Source organism: Odontesthes bonariensis, chromosome 3 (assembly GCF_027942865.1).
Source record: "Odontesthes bonariensis isolate fOdoBon6 chromosome 3, fOdoBon6.hap1, whole genome shotgun sequence".
In the NCBI taxonomy this organism is placed as follows: domain Eukaryota; kingdom Metazoa; phylum Chordata; class Actinopteri; order Atheriniformes; family Atherinopsidae; genus Odontesthes; species Odontesthes bonariensis.
Window position 1 is genome coordinate 32,366,720 of NC_134508.1, and position 18,014 is coordinate 32,384,733.

Consider the following 18,014-nt stretch of genomic DNA (forward strand, 5'->3'; position numbering starts at 1 on the left):
AAGGAGACTTAAATAGAAAGACACACATGCTCACACACCATGAGAGGAGGTGGTCTCGGTTTAACAGTGATTGTGTGGCTTATGTTGTGTTTACAAATCATTGCTCTACTGTTCCTTATGATAATGCGTGTGAACTCCTGTTATTGCCAACACAGGATAAGCAACATCCTTGTTGGACATCACATCACGATTCTCAGTCAGTTGTTGATATGAAATAGATATTTATACAATTCTTGATGGGTTTAATTTTCTCTCTTTTATCCCGCTTACAGATCAAAGTTCTGCCTGCATCTCCTGGTTCCGTTCATCTTAAACAAATATAAAGTGACCTGTCCTCTCTGAGGCTGAAGGCTGGTGTGATTAGGATAATCACTGCAGACCATGCTAAGCCAAGGTTTTAAGGAAGGAATGCAGTTTCCACTGTGAATTTGTCCGAAGCCTCAAAAGTAAACATAGATGAAATGCAGCAACACGTTATGCTGCCACTCTTTGGTTTGAGGTCACAGCTTGTGCGTGTGTACAGTGTGCATGCATTGTGTTTCGTGTTTGTGCGCACTTGTTTGTCCAAAGAAGAAAGTAAAACGGTCTGTGTGAACGTCCACCTAAATTCTAGGACAGTAAGTCCTTATATTAATCCCAAAAAATGACTGTTGTCTGGGTTATGTTTGTGTTACAGATTCAGTCATCGGTTTGTACACTAGTAACACGAAGCTTAGAAGTTTAAAAGTCACTCCTAATACTTCATATTGTGATATAGCAGCTTTGATCCCAAAGTAAGCATCAAAAACACAGACGGAGCCTGAAATCTAAGGTTGTAAATCACCAAAGGCTGAGTTCTTCTGGACCACAACTGCCACCTGCTGGTAGTATGAGGTCATAACAAGTGAACCACGCTATTAAAATAGATTTTGGTTTCCAGGAGCTTTTGATCCTGTCTCCCGTAAGCTTTGTGAGGCTGCAGTGAAGTGACTGGGAGGTGAAACAGCATCATGACCTGCAGGCCACAAACTCTGCTATTTATAACAATTTTTTATATTGAAAGTAAGAGAGTGTCACTGTGCATTATTCAAGCTCACATCAAGAATGAGTCACCACCATTCAGGACCGAGTCAGGACTCGTCCCCTGATTATGATTTGATTTATGACACTGGGATCCAGGCTGTTGACTCAGGGCTGATTATAACTGTATAGATGGTGGCAGGATCAGAAAAGTGCTGTGTGTGTGTTTGACACATTATCTCCAGGAAAGTGTGGTGACTTGAGCTGTGGGTTTTGTGTTGTTCTGTTCTTTGTTTCCTTGTTTTAGTGTCGTTTTTGGCATTTGGATTTTCATGTTCTATCTGGTTACCTTCTGCGTCTTAATTAACTTTACTCACGGTTTAATTTTGAAGAGCTACCCCCTTTTGTACACATTTCTTTTCTTGTTTCACACCAGATCCCAGGCTCTGGTTGATTAGTCTCCTTTGCTTCGGAAGGTTTCTGACTGAATTAAATGACCTAGAAGTGAATGAGTAGCAGCCCTTAAAATAGCTGTTTGAATTGTCTAAATTTTAGGGGAAGGAGTCACTGGTGCTTCTTTTATTGCCTCCTTTCGCATAAGAAACACTGGACCATCTTTTATGGAAGAAAGGAGATGGAAGATAGAAGAAAGAGATTCTAAGTTTTGTTTAAATGAAAGTTCTTTAATTCCTGCACCTGTCTGCCTCCAGAGTGGAGTTTGCATTTGGGTCCACATCTGATACACCCAACCTACTGTGACATGTATTTACTTGTACTTACGAATGCTAAATGATTATTAAGCAGAAATAGTTTGTCAGTTACACTGCCTGAACTGTCAACATGTGCATTAGATGCAGCTGGATTACAAACAGTAGCTCTGTAGGGTAAAAAGGCCTTTGTCCATTTCTTTCACTTGTTTTTGAAGCGGTGTGAATTTCCTCAATTTTGAGTCTTCTCCAAAATATTTTCTTTGTAACTAATATGACAGCTATTGCTGCTTATTTCAGAGCAATTACACAGTTTATGCTTTTGGAATGAGTTCGAGACGCAGCACTTGAAAATATGACGGCCCTGCCCTGCTGAAGAGTATTACACACTTTGCTTGTGACTTAAACACAGAAAGGCAAATCATATTTAGCTTAGCTTTAGAGATGAGCCTTCTCTGTTGTCCTTCAGTGAGAAAATAGCTTCAGCTGTGTTTTCATACTTACAGTGGGATATTTAGGCTTTATGGTTTGATGATATCAGCAAGGTCAGAGTTATAATTTTGCTCTACTTGTCGAATCTAAAGTCACGAAAGCTCTGGAACAGATCCCGGATCTCGATTGTAATGCTTCCATATTTGCATGGGTTTCTGGTGTAGTCTTGCTGTCTGTGCCAGAACAAACAGCTGCCCCCCACCCTGACACCCACCTCCACCACCACCACAGCTGCCAGCCCCCCCCCCCCGTCCTCGGGGCGGCCAGAGACAGGACCTGAAACTACGCCTCTGTTGTTCACCACAGCTGGCATTTCGCTCAGTTTAATAATTTGAAGAAGTTGCCAGCACAGCCAAAACCACAAAAACATAAACAGATTTCATCTAAGCGGTCACACAGAGAGAACAACAACGGTTGTGCAAAGATCTCAAGAAACACAGAAAACGGTACGCTTTTGCAGTATGTTTATTTAGTGTCAGTCCCAAAAAGCACAACTTCAGCCAGTATGTACATCACTTTATAGTTTAAGCCAGTGTGGAAGCTTTTTTTTTTTGAGTCAGTCTTGAAATATGGTCTTAGTTTGTTCTTGTTCACTTGAAGTGCTTTTAGATATAAATCAAACTCAACAAAGCGTGGTTATCCCCTTTAAAATGCAACAGCAGAGTTTAATTTTCAGGCCAACTCATCAAATTCTCAGCTGAAACCCACAATGTGCTCATCCAGACACGGTTACATTTTTTAATGTGAAGCATGTGTGTACCAGTTTCTAATGCAACACAATCTGTTTGGTGAACGTGTGCAACATGCTGCATGTTCGTTATATCATTGCTTGTTGCCTGTGGCAAAAGGGGAAAAGGGCAGATATTGACCGAAACGGACTGGAAATATCAGAGCGCCAGAGATACCAGTCCCCACGTGAGCTGAGGCCTCGGGCTTCACTTGGAATGAGCCAGAGCTCCTGCACCCTGACCAAAGCCAAAGCCCTTTGGACCAAAATTCTTTGCGTAGCAACCTGTGAACGAACACATAATGAATGAAAAATTAAGGGGACAGTGGAAAAAACGCAAACATTTTTTAAGGCACAAATCATTAACCATAACAGATCCACGCGTTCGCTGATTTTTGTCATTTAGTACAACGAAGAATGTAGATTCAGAACAATGCTGGTATTTTGAGACTGGTTATCTTGTAGCAAGAGTAGCTCTGAATCTTATTAAGGAACAGTCTGTATCAATCACTGATATCTAGACTTCGAGTGGGTGACAGCAGCCATTTCAAATCTACTATCCAGCAACAACCTGCATCAGTATCAGCAGGCTCAATTATCTGTGAAAATATGCATCTTTGGTATCACTCTGAAGATCCCAAATTTTTAATGACGCTAACTTTTGCACTGCACTGTTGCCTTTTCTTGCATTAGGTTATAAGTATGAACCTCAATTTCTCAAATGTGTACCTTCAAACTTCTCACAAAACAGCAATTAGAACCTTTGATTCCTCCACTGTCTTATTCCTCATCGCCCTTTTAACCGTACTCTTCCTCTACTTGGCTTTTATGTCGGCGTTATCCTGTGCAGAAGGACCTTCATTGCGAACATATCGTTTCGAATTACTTGCCTTGTTTATTTGAACAAATATCAGTAACAGAATGTTTTATTTATTGTTTTGATTATCATTTAACAGGCAAACAATTTTCTCAATTAAATTATTCAAAAATTCAATATTTCTTCTCTGTTTGATCAGCAGTTCATAATGTTTAAAAATACTTGTTGTTTCTGCTTGAAAATAATTGAAACAAGTCATCACAAATGTCTCATTGACATGTGAGTTCTGGTTTATGTTCGCAGACCTTTACAGTAGATCTCCCCGTCCCTGTCGGCGAGGGTCGTAGACTCCAGGCCTTTACCACATTTGGCACAACGAAAGCAGCCCTTATGCCACGACTGAAGAGGGAGAAAAGAATTCGTTCCAGCATCTGTCTTGACATGAATCATACATTGATTAAACTGTGTTTTTTTTCTTGCTTACATTGCCTCCCCCGATAACCTTCTCCGCCGCGTACACGGTTTTCCCACATCTAGGACACACCTCTGAGCCTGCTGTCTTCTGGGCAAACTTTGAGGCGTTTGGATTATTTGTTGGCCGATGAGCGGCTTGCCTGTCAAAATGAAATGGAATTTAATTAAATGTGGCAAGTGCGGAGGAAAGTACAAGCACCACCACCTGCAAACTTGGCTCTGCTTCCTCCGTCACAATAGGCTTTAAATCGAGCTCTGAATGATCTGAATGATATTGTCACACACAAAGAGGAGATACAGTAGGAAGGGAAATGTTGCTCACACTTCAGGCTTGATTCCAAGTCCTTCTCCTGTGTCCATACTCAGCGTTCCCGCTCCACCACCGAAGCCGTAGCCTTTTGGCCCATACTTCTTGCCATAGCAAGATTTGCAGTAGATTTCGTCCACATGAACAGCGACCGTTGTGCTGTCTAAGTTCTTCTTACAGACCACTTACAACAAAGTGAAGAGGAAAGACAAATGTGTCATCATTTTTTGTGTTGGTTCTCAAAAAAAATGAAATGCAGCTTGACTTCCAAAAACAATCCATTTTTGTGACATATCAACAAACTATGTGTGACATTTCAAAGAAGACAGTGGCATAAGCACACTGTGCTGAGCACGTTTAGATAAACACTCCTTCCTCTGCCATATAAGGAAGACCAAACCTTTGTCTCATTTCCACTGGATCCAAATAAGGCCTGAAATATCAGAGTGCAAACCTGCGGATGCTCACATCCTTATGTCCATGCCAAATTCTCTACATTCCTTCCTGGCACTTTCTTATGAATTAAATGAGGCAGTGGACATAAAAAGCAGATTACTTGAGAATTTAAGTACTTACTGCACAGAAAACAGGATTTGTGCCAGCTCTTCCCCTCGCACTGCACTTCCTCGGCAAAGTAGACGGTTTTCTGGCAGCAGCCGCACTTGTTTCCTCCTCCAAAAGGCATTCTGCAAACACACAGGAGAGCTGCATGTGTACATTTCATTCCCATTGTATACATAATGTTAAGATCAGGGTCAGTCGGCAGACAGGCCATCTGCAGCAATCAAGGTCTTGATACAGAAATACCTATAAAAGGAAACGTTTGCTCTGGTATATTGTTCTCTCTTTGCTCCCTCTTCTTTCAGCCTGCGGGCTGCGGTGGGTGTTAAAGTATTATAAAATGCAAAGTACCTGTCAGCATGGCTCTGATAGCACAGAACAAATGTAGATAAAACGCCAGACTCTGCACAGACACCACATTGGTTCTTCTTTTCAGTGTATGTTAGTGACAGTGACATCATGAAATGTTCGAGACTCGTCAATGTGGGGATGACATACGCACAGCAAGGCAATCAGCTTCTCGATCACTAAGGATAAACAGGAAATTCCCTTCGTTTTGTCTTGTAATCACATGTTAGCGACCCTGACCTCAGACAGCCCAAGGCTTTAACAGATCTGTATATATTTTAAAATACATGCAATACTTTAATGTTAAATAAAACTCTCCCTTAATGCTTAAAGCACATTTTTTTAATATTGTGCATGCTCAGGTAAGACGATAACCAAAAATGTTCCTACTTTAGAATTCGGCCTGCTTTCTGTATGTGAACTGACACCATCGTTGAGTTATTTAATTAACTCTAAACTATCCGCTGTAAACAGTGTTGCTCTCATTTCTGTACCATGAGTTGTTAGTAGCAAGAATTCCTGACTTCAGTACCTGACATGTTTAAAAAGAAAACTCAGCCAAACTTTTCAGATCTCAGTAGACACTCGTCCTCACTGCAGCATGAAATTCTGTCATTAAGTGTTGAGTCGACCTTTCAGTTAGTCTTACCTGTCCCGAGGTGAAACACTGCTACCGTCTGTGGCTTTTTGATGAAACTAGGAGACGACCGAGTTGGTAAAAGATGAAGAGAAGCAGAGGGAGGCCGTGTCGACACCAGACTGGACTGAGGGAGGAGTCAGGACATGGTGACACAGAGGGAGAAAGATGGGCGGGGGGGCAGAGCTAAAGATTCATTGTCTGTTTGAGTTTTAATCGGTCTTGTTGAATGAATTCAGTGAAACTGCTACCAGAAAACCCTCATTAAATGGTAAAAAGCAGCAGATTGAACTTGTAGATTCAGTGTAAATCTACAAAGTAGGTAAGATCTGGGACAAACCGAGAGAAAAGTCTCAGTGTTTTGTCTCTCCCTCCTCAGTGATGCATTCGAAATTTAGATTTCTTCCTGAAAGCTTAGATGTTTGTTCATGCCTCCACAGATCGAGTCTAAGGTGTCCACGTCGCTTCAAGGTGTCGCCATGATTATACAGCACATTTCAAACACAAGACATCCTAAAGTAATCAGTGTAAATATCAGTTAAGACGAGATCATTTAAACAAATGATTGATGATTTGAAGAAAGATATTTAAACAAATAGAAGAATATTGTAGCTCAGTTACAAAGCAAAATGGTTTTAGAGCTGGAATTAATTTCGAGCTGTTGCGTCAGTGTGTGGTGGGGAAAGAAAAAACAATAAATCAAAGGCGTAGGGGAGTTTGTAATTCAGATGACTCTGCCCATATACAAAGAAGCTCCAGCCCTGTTTGGCCTTGAGAGTCCTGCTGGTTTCATACTTGTTACTTACTTGGAACTTACGCAGTGCCTTAATTATATTCAACACAAATTAATGTTTCCCCACACCTCTGCAGCACGTTTTACTCTTACCAGAAAGCATGGAGTAGGTACGTTTGTCCACTTCTCCAAAGCATGGTGGAAATAGTAAGACGCCATTGATCCTAAGACTTTTTTTTTTTTTTTTTAACTAGTAAGCAGCGTTCACCTGACATGACCAGAATTGTGACTCATGAATGTTGAAATGTGTACGTTGTTGCCAAGTGGATTTTGTAACATGTAGACCAAACCATTTACATTCATTTTATCCTCGACCATGTACTTTTAGTGCCTAACAGTAACCATTTGCAGGTGAGAGTGCAGTGAAGTAAGAAATCCAGAATCGGGTCGAAAAAAGAATAGGGGAAAACATTGTGCATGATGAGTCTCGAGTTAGCGCTCTCTTGAATGGATTTGCAACTTCCATTACTCCCTTCACCCTTTAAGTGTTCGTGAGTGACCAAATGAAGACGAGCATGATTTCAAAAGTGGACGTTATGATGCACCAAGTTGTATGGAGACATGAAACTCTGATGTGCCGGAATCTGTAGGCAACTTCAGGAAAACCTATTAGTTGGACTGTTTTTGACTGAACTTAGCTTTTAACTCTATTGGATATCCCTGCCCATTGAGAAATCAGGCTAAATATGTGATAGTAATGCCCCTCCACTGCTGTACTTCAGCCATCTTTCATTCCTGCTTGCTGTAATGGATTCTCTGTTTTTTTTTCAGTCTGGTTTTCAGCAGTGGAAGCACATGACCAACTGGACTCAGGTCAGATCACTGAGTAAAAAAAGATTTTACTGTTCTGCAAAAAATGGCAATTTTGGTCCGATTTAAAAAAAATTTTTTTGTTACTTGTTGGTATTTTTGCAGGGGCTACAAGACGCTACAGGAACAGCACTGTTTGTACACTTCTGTGTATTATACGTTTAAAATGGAGTATTTGCATGTTGTTTAGACATATTAGAGAGTATTTGTCTCTTCTCTTGTTCAGTAGAATAGTGTCTCCTGTGGCGTTTTGAGTTTTGTCTCATGTCAGGATTACATGACACCATATGTTGCTTAATATGAACACTTACTGTTATCAAATGAGCGGTATCAGCAACATTTTGTCCTTTATGATACGAGTTTGAGACCTCTAAGCCAAGCACCATTTATTCTGTCATACTGCACGCACAAAAGCCGCATACGCACTGTAGGAACCTTTGGCAGTTCCTATAACCTTTTAAGGAACGGGGCCGTTTTTTCCCGCATCCGCACATACAGGAACTCGGGACCATCGCCCTCAGTTCCTGTAACCATTTCAGCTCCTTCTCCTCAGCTGGGTCTGTTCTGGGTTCTATAGGAACACATCTGACGGAGGTGTTTGGTGGTTGGTAGCTACGCCCCATGTCATCTTGTCACGACTGAAATGTTTACTCATACCACAGACACAACCGGCGCGTGTTTAATAAGTTAAACTTACACGTGGTCTCCTTTGTCTGCGGCGCTCTGCTCTCCTTCCTTCATGAAACGAAGAAGTATCTCCTGCACTCGATCCTGACTCTCTCTGTGAGCCCTTCCAGCCTCGGTGTTAGACGCCCGATGGGATCGTCCATGATTAATATCACCATCATGCAGACCATGAACACGGTGGCCCCCCGCTCTCCATATTAGCTTCTTGGTGGTGTTTTTTTCTTTTCTCCATACTTTTCGCGGGTTTTGTTTTGTTGTTGAATGTGGCGCTAAAGTAACACGTCACTGTCGCAGACGGTTGCGCCGCATCAGTCCCGACCTGGTCCCGACTCATGTGCGAATGCAAACTGAAACAGTTCCGCTCGGAAAGGACAGTTATCAGAACGAAATTCGAAGAGGACCGTTCTTAGAACGGCGTTCTTCGAACTGCTCTGTCTGAATGCGGCTAATGAAGAGGGCATCCTGGGCCCTCTAGTGATGTCACAGGTGGGGAGGTGGTGCTTACAGAGCAACAGGACTTGCTGCCTCCAGTTTTTAACCCATTTATTTCAATCGGCAGAGAGCTGAATGAGGGAGAAAGGATTTTACTGAGGAGTGATGCAGGGGAATCAGATTTAGAGCTGTCAAGGGATGAGTTGGAGGGGGACCAGACAGTAGAACTAAACGGTGAAAAGACAGGATACATCATCTTTTCAGGAACCTGAGCAAAAAAAAAAAAAGTGATGACACGTTAGTTCCTGTTATTTAATTTACTATAACTGTAAGTTGTAGTGCATTGAACTATACCTCTCCTTTTTCCATCAGTTCAGTTTCAACCTAATTGTAGAGAAGAGTGCTTTACAGGACAACGCCGGCCAAAACCACCAAGACTGGAGGCCTTTAATTACTTTAACCAATAGATACATACTTGGGTTTTAGATTTTAAGAAATGATAGAGCACACTAATCAAAAGAGCTGCTGTTCTGTGGAAATGTCCTGAAAAACCACCCCAGACATGGAAATAATATATTAACAGAAATCTATATTACATCATTATGTTCTATGATCAAGCGAGACCCAATGCCCTCTACAAAGATCATTATTAAACATTATTCATAGTTTCCACATATAAAACAATTGTTCTTCTAAGTCTCAGAAGAGGATTCTGTCAGACCTATTGTGCTTAAATCTTTAAGATTTTTTTTTATAACAATACTACAACAAGAATTGGTCTCTTCATTGATAAAGTAAGAAAATAAGTTAGTAAAATTATTAGTAAAAAGTGCACTTTTAAAGAGCAAATGTCACAAAGGACCTAAAGATGGAAGTTAAAATCCTCAAAATGGCCTGTTTTATAACAAAGATGCATTTAAATAGCTTATTATGCCTTTTAAAATCTTTCATGAAAAATGCAATGCATGAAAACATATTGCAGGAAATCAAATCTGTAAATCTGATGTACAGCTAACAGATCACGGGAACATGTCATAACTAAGCAAAATCCACGTATGCAGTGTCTATTCGAGTTTTCTGGTACTCAGAACAGTTAGAGCTTAAAAGACGAGGCAAAGTTGTGATTATGTGGATACTGTTAAAGACTTCCTGTTAAATGCCCCTAAACTGCTGTCCTACTTCAACAAATAAGAATGTTTAATATATTTCTAAATATTATTAGACATTTAGAATATTTCTTTTAGCTCTCAGGTGCTTATAGATGGAGTAAACAAGGAAAGCTTTTGATTTGTTTTCTCGGATTGCAATTGAAAATAAGCATCTTTTTGGTCATTTGATATTTTGTCTTTGGTGCCAACCTTTTTTGTGAACAAGGTTGTGATGTATTTCATTAATAATGATTTAGCATTTATTTAATTGTTTAGTTTAATAAAGAATGTGGTAAACGCTGAGTTTGAAGAGTGCTTCATATATAATGTAATTTTTAATGTTGATTGCAGTGCAATGTTATGAATACAAACCACTCTTTATTTGACTGGGTGTCTTTTTGGTGCATTTCTAAATCCATGTGATTTGCGTGTAAATTCTGTATGTACACAGCATGCAGAGAAGCACAACCTGCAACTACAGGAAGAGCATTGCTGGCATTTTGCTGTTGATCTCGTGCACCGTGACATTTAATAATTGTGCAGGCATTGTGGAAACATTTCACATGTGACCTTTCATCATTTCATTGTCTGCTATCCAACCAAAAAAAACCCAGAGGCCCAATCTTGCATTTTATAGTATTTCTTTCTAATATTTCTTTCTCATTCAGTGAAAAAATATTGATGCTTGCATCCAAAGTGGTTCAGACATCTCCATACAGAGGCAGGATCAGTCAAAGGTGAAACCAAGAGGGAGACAGTGATGCTGGCTGGTCTGCCTTCCTCCCGCTCTAAGCCCTAAAGGCTCTTCACCATCATAGGAAGAGACAATGATGAACTCAAGAAGCCTATTTATAGCCTGCAATGGCCAACACTAGCCCTCTGTCTGTGCTCCTTGGACATCCGCCTTGGTCAGTTGGAGAGTATGTGTGCACATGATTATCCTCATGACAGAGAGGGAAACGAGAGAAAGAGAGGAATGGACTGACAGAGACTCAGCAGATTAATCCTGAGGAAGATAAGAGGCAGAGACGGGGCTGGGCTGCGGTCCATCCGTCCGTGAGTGGAGGAGTGGTGGTTGCTCGGTGGAGTCTGTTAGAGGAATGCTGCAGGAATGAGTTTTTCTTCTTCTTCTTTTTTTGTTACATCTGAGCTCACTTAAAGCCAGGACTCCTCTGCTAATGGTTCTCCTTTTGGCAACGTTTTTCACAGAAGCTTTGCCAAGTCATCAGGTGAGGAGGAGTAGCTGGAAGAGGTGAGCGGACTGCACACTGAGTATGTGATCTAGTTGTGGTGTATTTGGCTCCTACATGGCACTGTTTAGAGTTAAATCAACTGTGGCTAATTTTCATTCGTTTGTTAACGTTACTGTGGTATTGCAAAAATACTGCTTCATTTTGCAAAATGGACCTGTTTGTTTTTGTCTTTAATTTTCCTATATGAACTGAAATTATTAGTGACAGTTTTGAGAACAAATTGCTACATTTTCTGACTTTTTTTATGGATCACATGATTAATCAAAGATGATATTAGCAGCGTCTCCATTATACTAAAAGCCTTTTTTTTCTGCACTGTGTTCAAGGACATCACTAATTACCTGACAAAACAATCTAAATGAAACTTGTTATCATTGAAGCTCTTGTTCTTACTCCATTTCAACCCAGCGGATTCAACGCGAGTGGCCAAAAGTATTCTAAAAATATATATAATGCTGTAAAGAGAATTTAAATGTAAGATTTAATCATCATGATTAGATGATGCTGATGATTTCAAGGAGAAAATAAGATAACTATGTTAAGAGCAGGGGGATTCTGGCAGGACTGAACGACCCTCTCTGTGGGATACAGGAAGTTTGAGGTTTCACTGCGTTAAGCGTGCTCTCTGCTGACTCCTGCAGCAGCACACTGGTGGCCACAATGAGAGGCACAGGGATGCAGTTCCATAAATTAGTCAGTAGAGGTCACATGCAGGCAGATATTAGGTTTAAGCGGTACGAGACACACCCTGTGTCCTGATCCCTCCAGCTGTCTTTTGGTGTGTACAACTAGCTATAAGCTGTGCTGATGCAAAGGCGTCAAGGTTTATCATCTGAAGCAGAACATGGAGGCATCGGAGTGTGAAGTGCACAATTAATGAGCTGTGAGAGAAAGGTGAAAGATGAGGACACTGCTATCAGTTCAATTCACTGGAGGTGTTTGTACCTGCCTGTGGGCCCATACACTCTTTATCTTTGCACCTTTAATTAAGCTGCAATTATGTTCAGCGCTGTGTGAGAGATCTCATAATGAAGATAACAATTTGTATCTGAAGGTTAGACGGCAAATGTGTTCACTGTCTCCCTATGTGCAGATTAATTTCACATTTCTGAGTATTTGTGTCTAGCCACTCCACATCTTTGACCGTAATCCTCACTTATCTCGTGTCCGTGACTCAGCACAGAGTTTTCATTTCTAAACTCTAATAATAATCTCTCCCCGTGAACTTCAGTTATCCTGCTGAAGGATTCCACTGCAAATGGAAGCAATTTTCTCAAATACACCAGAAATATGCCCACCCATAACCATACCAACCATTGCTTTCCATCTTCAAACCAGTGTGCGTGTTGTTTTGCTGCTATTAGTACACACAAGGTTTGTTCCATCGCATGTCCATGGCTTGCTCATAATCTACTTTGTAAGTTGATTTTTGTGAGTCATTTTGTAATATTTGCCTTCAGCACTCACAGAGGAGGTTGTCATAGTCACAGTTTGTAATCCCTTCTTCAAAGATTAACAGAAAAAGTGTGGGAATCCATGCTGCACCATATCATCGCTCCTGTCAGTTGTTCTTCCTGAGCTGACACCTCTGAATCGGCTTCCATTTGGCCCAGATTCTCACTCAGTGTTGTGTTGAGGGAGACTATGCCCTGTAGGCAGCCAGCTACAAACATGCAGTGACAATTCAAATTAGTCCAGTTCACTGCTTCTTCCTCTGACTCAGGACATTGAGCGCCTGCCGGAAAAGATGCATATGCAACCCGCCATGCAAGGCTGTGACTGTTGGAGAGGAGCAGAGACAAAGAAGTATCGGATAAGAGACCTTTTTTTTAATGAATATTCCATCAGTTATATGGCCCAGTTTTTGCTCAGCACTTTAGTTCAGAGAGACTTAGACTGGAACTGCGCCCGATCCATTTGCAAGGCAGAGAGCGCGCCTGCTGGCTAAGTAGTCTGATCCACAGGAATCAACTGCAGCACACCGTAAGAACTGTCTAGAGTATTGTTATGCAAGCAGGAAGAGAGTAGTCTCACTTTGATCTAGATATCGGACAGAGGCTGAGATGCTTTGGAGCGGGAACTGCTTCTTGGTGCCTCGTTTGATAAACTACCCACCAGAGAGTAGCACTGGGCTTGGATCAGCTTCTCTTCACAATTAAGATGTAAGGGGGATGCGGTGATGGACACCTGATGATAACGCTCATCACTTGGAGCATCCCAATGTTTTGAGCTGCCTTTCCATCTCACCATTTTTGCCAACCTCCTCTTTGGTAAGTTTGAGTTTCTTAGAAGTACTGAGGAAAAATAATATTGTCTGCTTACCTGTCTGTTTACTAATGAGAATCATGCCAACGGAGGTCAAAGTCAGTTTCAGATCCATTTTTATTGATCTCAACTTTCCATTTTTGGCGGTGCTGAACTTCTCAGCTTAATGAGTCTTAGTGCATCGCACTGTTGGATCTATTTCTGTTGTGTGCATGACTCAAGTTCAAACCCAGAAAAGAGATCTTGGCTAAAGGAGACACAACCAGACTGCTGAACTAATTCCTGTAAAGACTTTCTGGGTCTGCTCTGGACTTTCATTGCCCTGCCTGGGATGTGGTGTCGTGTTCCCAGTAATTGTCTTGGATGCTTTGCTGACTCATACCAGTTTCTGCTACAGGCTCCCACCACATCAGGCTCATACTTCTCAATCTTAATCTACTTAATCAACACTAAGACGGTGATCGTTTATGCATTATTTGATGTCCTCATCAGACTCTGAATCAAAATAAATAAATCTTTCAGTACAGGAAACAATGAATTTCTTTTAGGATTTAGATGGCTATCTCACTTAAAATGTTAGTTTTAGGTTATTTGAATTAATTTATTGTTAAATACACAATGCCATGTGTTAGTTGTATAGGATAAGAACACCCAAAAAACGAACAGTCTTCTAAAACCTTTTTATAGTACATTTTCTATACATATTCTCAGTGCTTCAGAAAACTTAAAGAAGATCGAACATTAAAACCTTTTATTTCTCATTTGGAGCTGATGCATCTTGGAAATGTTGACATGACATACAAGGTAAAATAACACGCGTGTTGCTCCAAGTTTTAAAGGGTTTAAATGCACCATTCCATATGCCATATACCAATCTTACAATAGGAGAAGATATTCCATGTGACATGTTAGGAGGCAAGTGGCAGGAGAGCCCCAGGCAAAGCATTTTGTATTAGCTCTAGTACATTTTTAGGTGCTTTCCAGCAGACACGTTCTAGTCAGCACCAAAAAGTACTGAAGTTCTATATCCAACCTAAGCATACACGAATGTAGATAATACCAGCCATAAAGTAATTTAATTCTACACTGGGAGTCTTTGCATGGCCATGGGAACACCACTAATGGCGGGTGATGTCATTGCCAATAAACTAGACCTATCATCTGTGCAGCTACAGTAAGCTGCACTTTTGAACTTAACTAATTTTAATGCATTTAATTCTGGATTATTTCATGACAGCACATAAATAGTGCCTTATGTCTCTCCACATTTATTACAGTGATGAAAAAAGGCTGCAATTTTGTCTTCTATCTGGAGTATGAACATCATGAGGCACAGATTATGTATTTGCAGATGACTTTCATCCCCTTTCTTTCATCATCCTTTTGAAAAGGGAGTGCTGAGGGGATTGTGGTCGCATTGAGTGACTACAGAGTTAATCCACAGATGAGTTGAAACACAACATATCGTCAAAATAATTCTGATAATCACAAAATTATTGCATGCACTCAGATGTTCTGATGCTGAGACCTTATTATTGTTCCCTTGTAAATGCCACGTCTCAGTGTGTTCTCTATCCAACTGCCTGTGTACTTACATGTGTGTGCGCACGCGCATGAGGTTTGTCTGGTTTGGAAAGTCTACTCCACAGACACACACGAGTGGCTTACATGTTCCACCTTTACTAACCTAAAATTATGTTTGCCATCCTTGGCAAGCCTAATTCATATTTCATATGTACCTTGGCAGATATGTAGCTGTTATACACTCACCGGCCACTTTATTAGGTACACCTGTTCAATTGCTTGTTAACACAAATAGCTAATCAGCCAATCGCAATGAGCGAACTTCAATGCATTTAGGCATGTAGAAGTGTCATAAGAATTAGTGGCGTTAACGGAACGGAATTTCCGCTAGTTAAAGGGATAGTTCGCCTCTTTTGACATGAAGCTGTATGACATCCCATATTAGCAATTTCATTTATGAACATTTTCTTACCCCCTGCTTCGTCCTGTGAGCCGAGTTCCAGCCTCGTTTTGGCGTTGACGAAGGTAGTCCGGCAAGTTGGCTAGGGTCCCGAAAATAAAGCGTCTTGCTTCTCAAAACAATATGCGTTCAAAAGAGTAATACATTTGCATTTTCATCACAAAATCGTCCCTCCAGAAAAAGTTAGACCTCACAATCGCTTGGCGCTATTTCTCTCTACCTTCGTATCACTACGGGCTGTGCAAACTGTGTAGACCGAAGAGCAGACCGAGCAGTAAACACCGTAACAGGTGCGGCTATCGCTAGATGGCTGAACGCATTGATATGAAGGGAGGCAAAAATAGCGCCAAGTGATGTGAGGTCTGACTTTTTCTGGAGGGACGATTTTGTGATGCAAATGTATTACTCTATTACTCTATAAATATGTCAAATTTAAAACGTTAACAGATATGTGTGTGTGTAGGCTGTATATATTAACAATTAATTAATTAATGTTGACAGCCCTTGTGTATATATCTATATCTATCTATATATATAGATAGATATATCCATCCCTTTATGACCACAGTGTACCCATCTTCTGATGGCTACTTCCAGCAGGATAAAGCATCATGTCACAAAATTCCAATCATCTCAAACGTTTCTTGAACATGACGATGAGTTAACTGTACTCCAATGGTCTCCACAGTCACCAGATCTCAATCCAATAGAGACAGTACAAAAGAAAGAGAAAGATGTGAATGATAGCAGCTTTATTTGGAAATCAACTGTGTTAATACACATTTACTCTTTACTTGCTTTGTTTTAAAAAAATATATATATTTTTTCTTAACAGCATGAGTATCAGTCTAGTTGAGCTTATACAGGCACATTGAAGTGAAAATCTGACTCGTGGCATTGTGATTAAAGCGTGTCTGCAGTGCACTTTTGCTCTTATTTGTTCCAATAACCTAGTTTTCAAGATTCAACAAGGACAACTGCCCACGCTTTGAGTCATCACAGAGCTGCAGAATGATATGGAAATGCCTGGCTATTTCTGCTGGGTCCTCAGTTCACCTCTCAGAACTATGCCAGTTGCATAACAGCAGCAGCGGGCTGTTTCACTGCGCTGTAGGGATTTTACATTTAACTGCCTGCGCTGTTTAAGATCCTCTGTTGATCCTTTAGGGGCCATGCCTAATTTTGTTTTCAGGTTAGATTAAACAATTTACGTGAGAACAACAGAATAACCTGGGACATCAATAACCTGGCCTCACTGACCCTGTTTAAGGTTGCAAACACTTCCAAAGGATCATATTTAATTCATGTGCAGCCAAAAACAGCTTCATATGCAGGTTAAAGCAAAACAATCCAGCTATATGGGTTTGTTTCATGGAAAAACAAAGTTAGGGGACTGTATGGCTCAGGTCAGCTGGTCCAGTCCAGAGTCCAGAATAAACATGGAGAAGCAGCATTTAGCTGTTATGCCGCAAACAAGTGGAACAAACTGCCAGTGGAGATTAAACTTTCACCAAATGTAGACATTTTTAAATCCAGGTTAAAAACATTTCTTTTCTCATGTGTCTATGCATGAAATCTGCACGATATCTTTTAATTTATCTAGACTGTTGCTTTTTTAAAAAAAAAATCATTTGAATTATTTTATTTGTTTCTCTTTATATTCCTTTATGTATTTTTAATGCTTCTTACACTCCCTGCTGCAATGCTTTTATTTGATGTAAAGCACTTTGAATTGTTTTGTACATGAAATGTGCTATATAAATAAATTTGACTTTGACTTCGAAACATTTTTTAGATGTAGTGTGAGTCCTCAAACCAATACTGACTGAGAACCACTAATACAGTCCTATACAGTTAGTTTTTTAATGTTGACATTAAAACAATTAAGGTTACATCATGGGCATCAAATCTATATTTCAGTGTTTGCAGTTATTGTGAACCCTGATTCGGCCACAGCTGGTCCATTGAGCTCAATTTTATTTTTGGTTATTAGGATCGACCTTGAGAGCATTTGGAAGGGAACCAGCACAGATTTAGGTCCAGGGGACTTGAAACAATTTCTGAATCCACACTGCTTATTTGATCATTTGTGAATTTGACTCCTTTCGAATATTATTTTGGCTGAATTATTCTCATAGAGTTTTTGCACAGGGTGAAAAGGAATCAAATACCTGAAGCATTGTTCAGGGTGTTGATGTTATGGCTTTACTGACCGCTGTTAATCGCTTAAAGTGCCTTAAAAAGGATAAATCTCTGTAATCGGCCAACAGATTAACTTACTGTGCCCACTCTAATCCCATTTGCCACAAAAAGTAAAGTAGGCTTAAATATAAAAGGCAGTGTGTTTGTATTTAATGGTTTTATGGTAATCTTTGACTAATTGGTGATCAACAATCATTATCAGAAAAACGTCGGGGGTGACAAAATGTGACAAAAACAGTGCACTCACAGTGCAGATGAGTGTTGCTGTAGAGTGCTGTAATTTCATTAGGATATGTGATGGATTAACGAGAGAAAGCCAGACTATTACAGACATTAGAGACTGTGTGGCTGAGAAAAAACTATTATCATTA

General features: G+C 40.4%; 1 protein-coding gene across 1 annotated transcript; it reads right to left on the reverse strand.

The window, feature by feature from the left end:
• Nucleotides 1-2,647: 2,647 nt before the first annotated feature.
• Nucleotides 2,648-6,191, reverse strand: csrp1b (cysteine and glycine-rich protein 1b). Its single transcript, XM_075461590.1, has 6 exons — nucleotides 6,082-6,191; nucleotides 5,100-5,209; nucleotides 4,539-4,707; nucleotides 4,227-4,356; nucleotides 4,048-4,141; nucleotides 2,648-3,210 (listed from the first exon to the last, which is right to left on the reverse strand). Exons 2-6 carry the CDS (start codon nucleotides 5,206-5,208, stop codon nucleotides 3,134-3,136), a joined length of 579 nt encoding a protein of 192 aa, XP_075317705.1. The 5' UTR covers nucleotide 5,209; nucleotides 6,082-6,191; the 3' UTR covers nucleotides 2,648-3,133.
• Nucleotides 6,192-18,014: the final 11,823 nt, after the last annotated feature.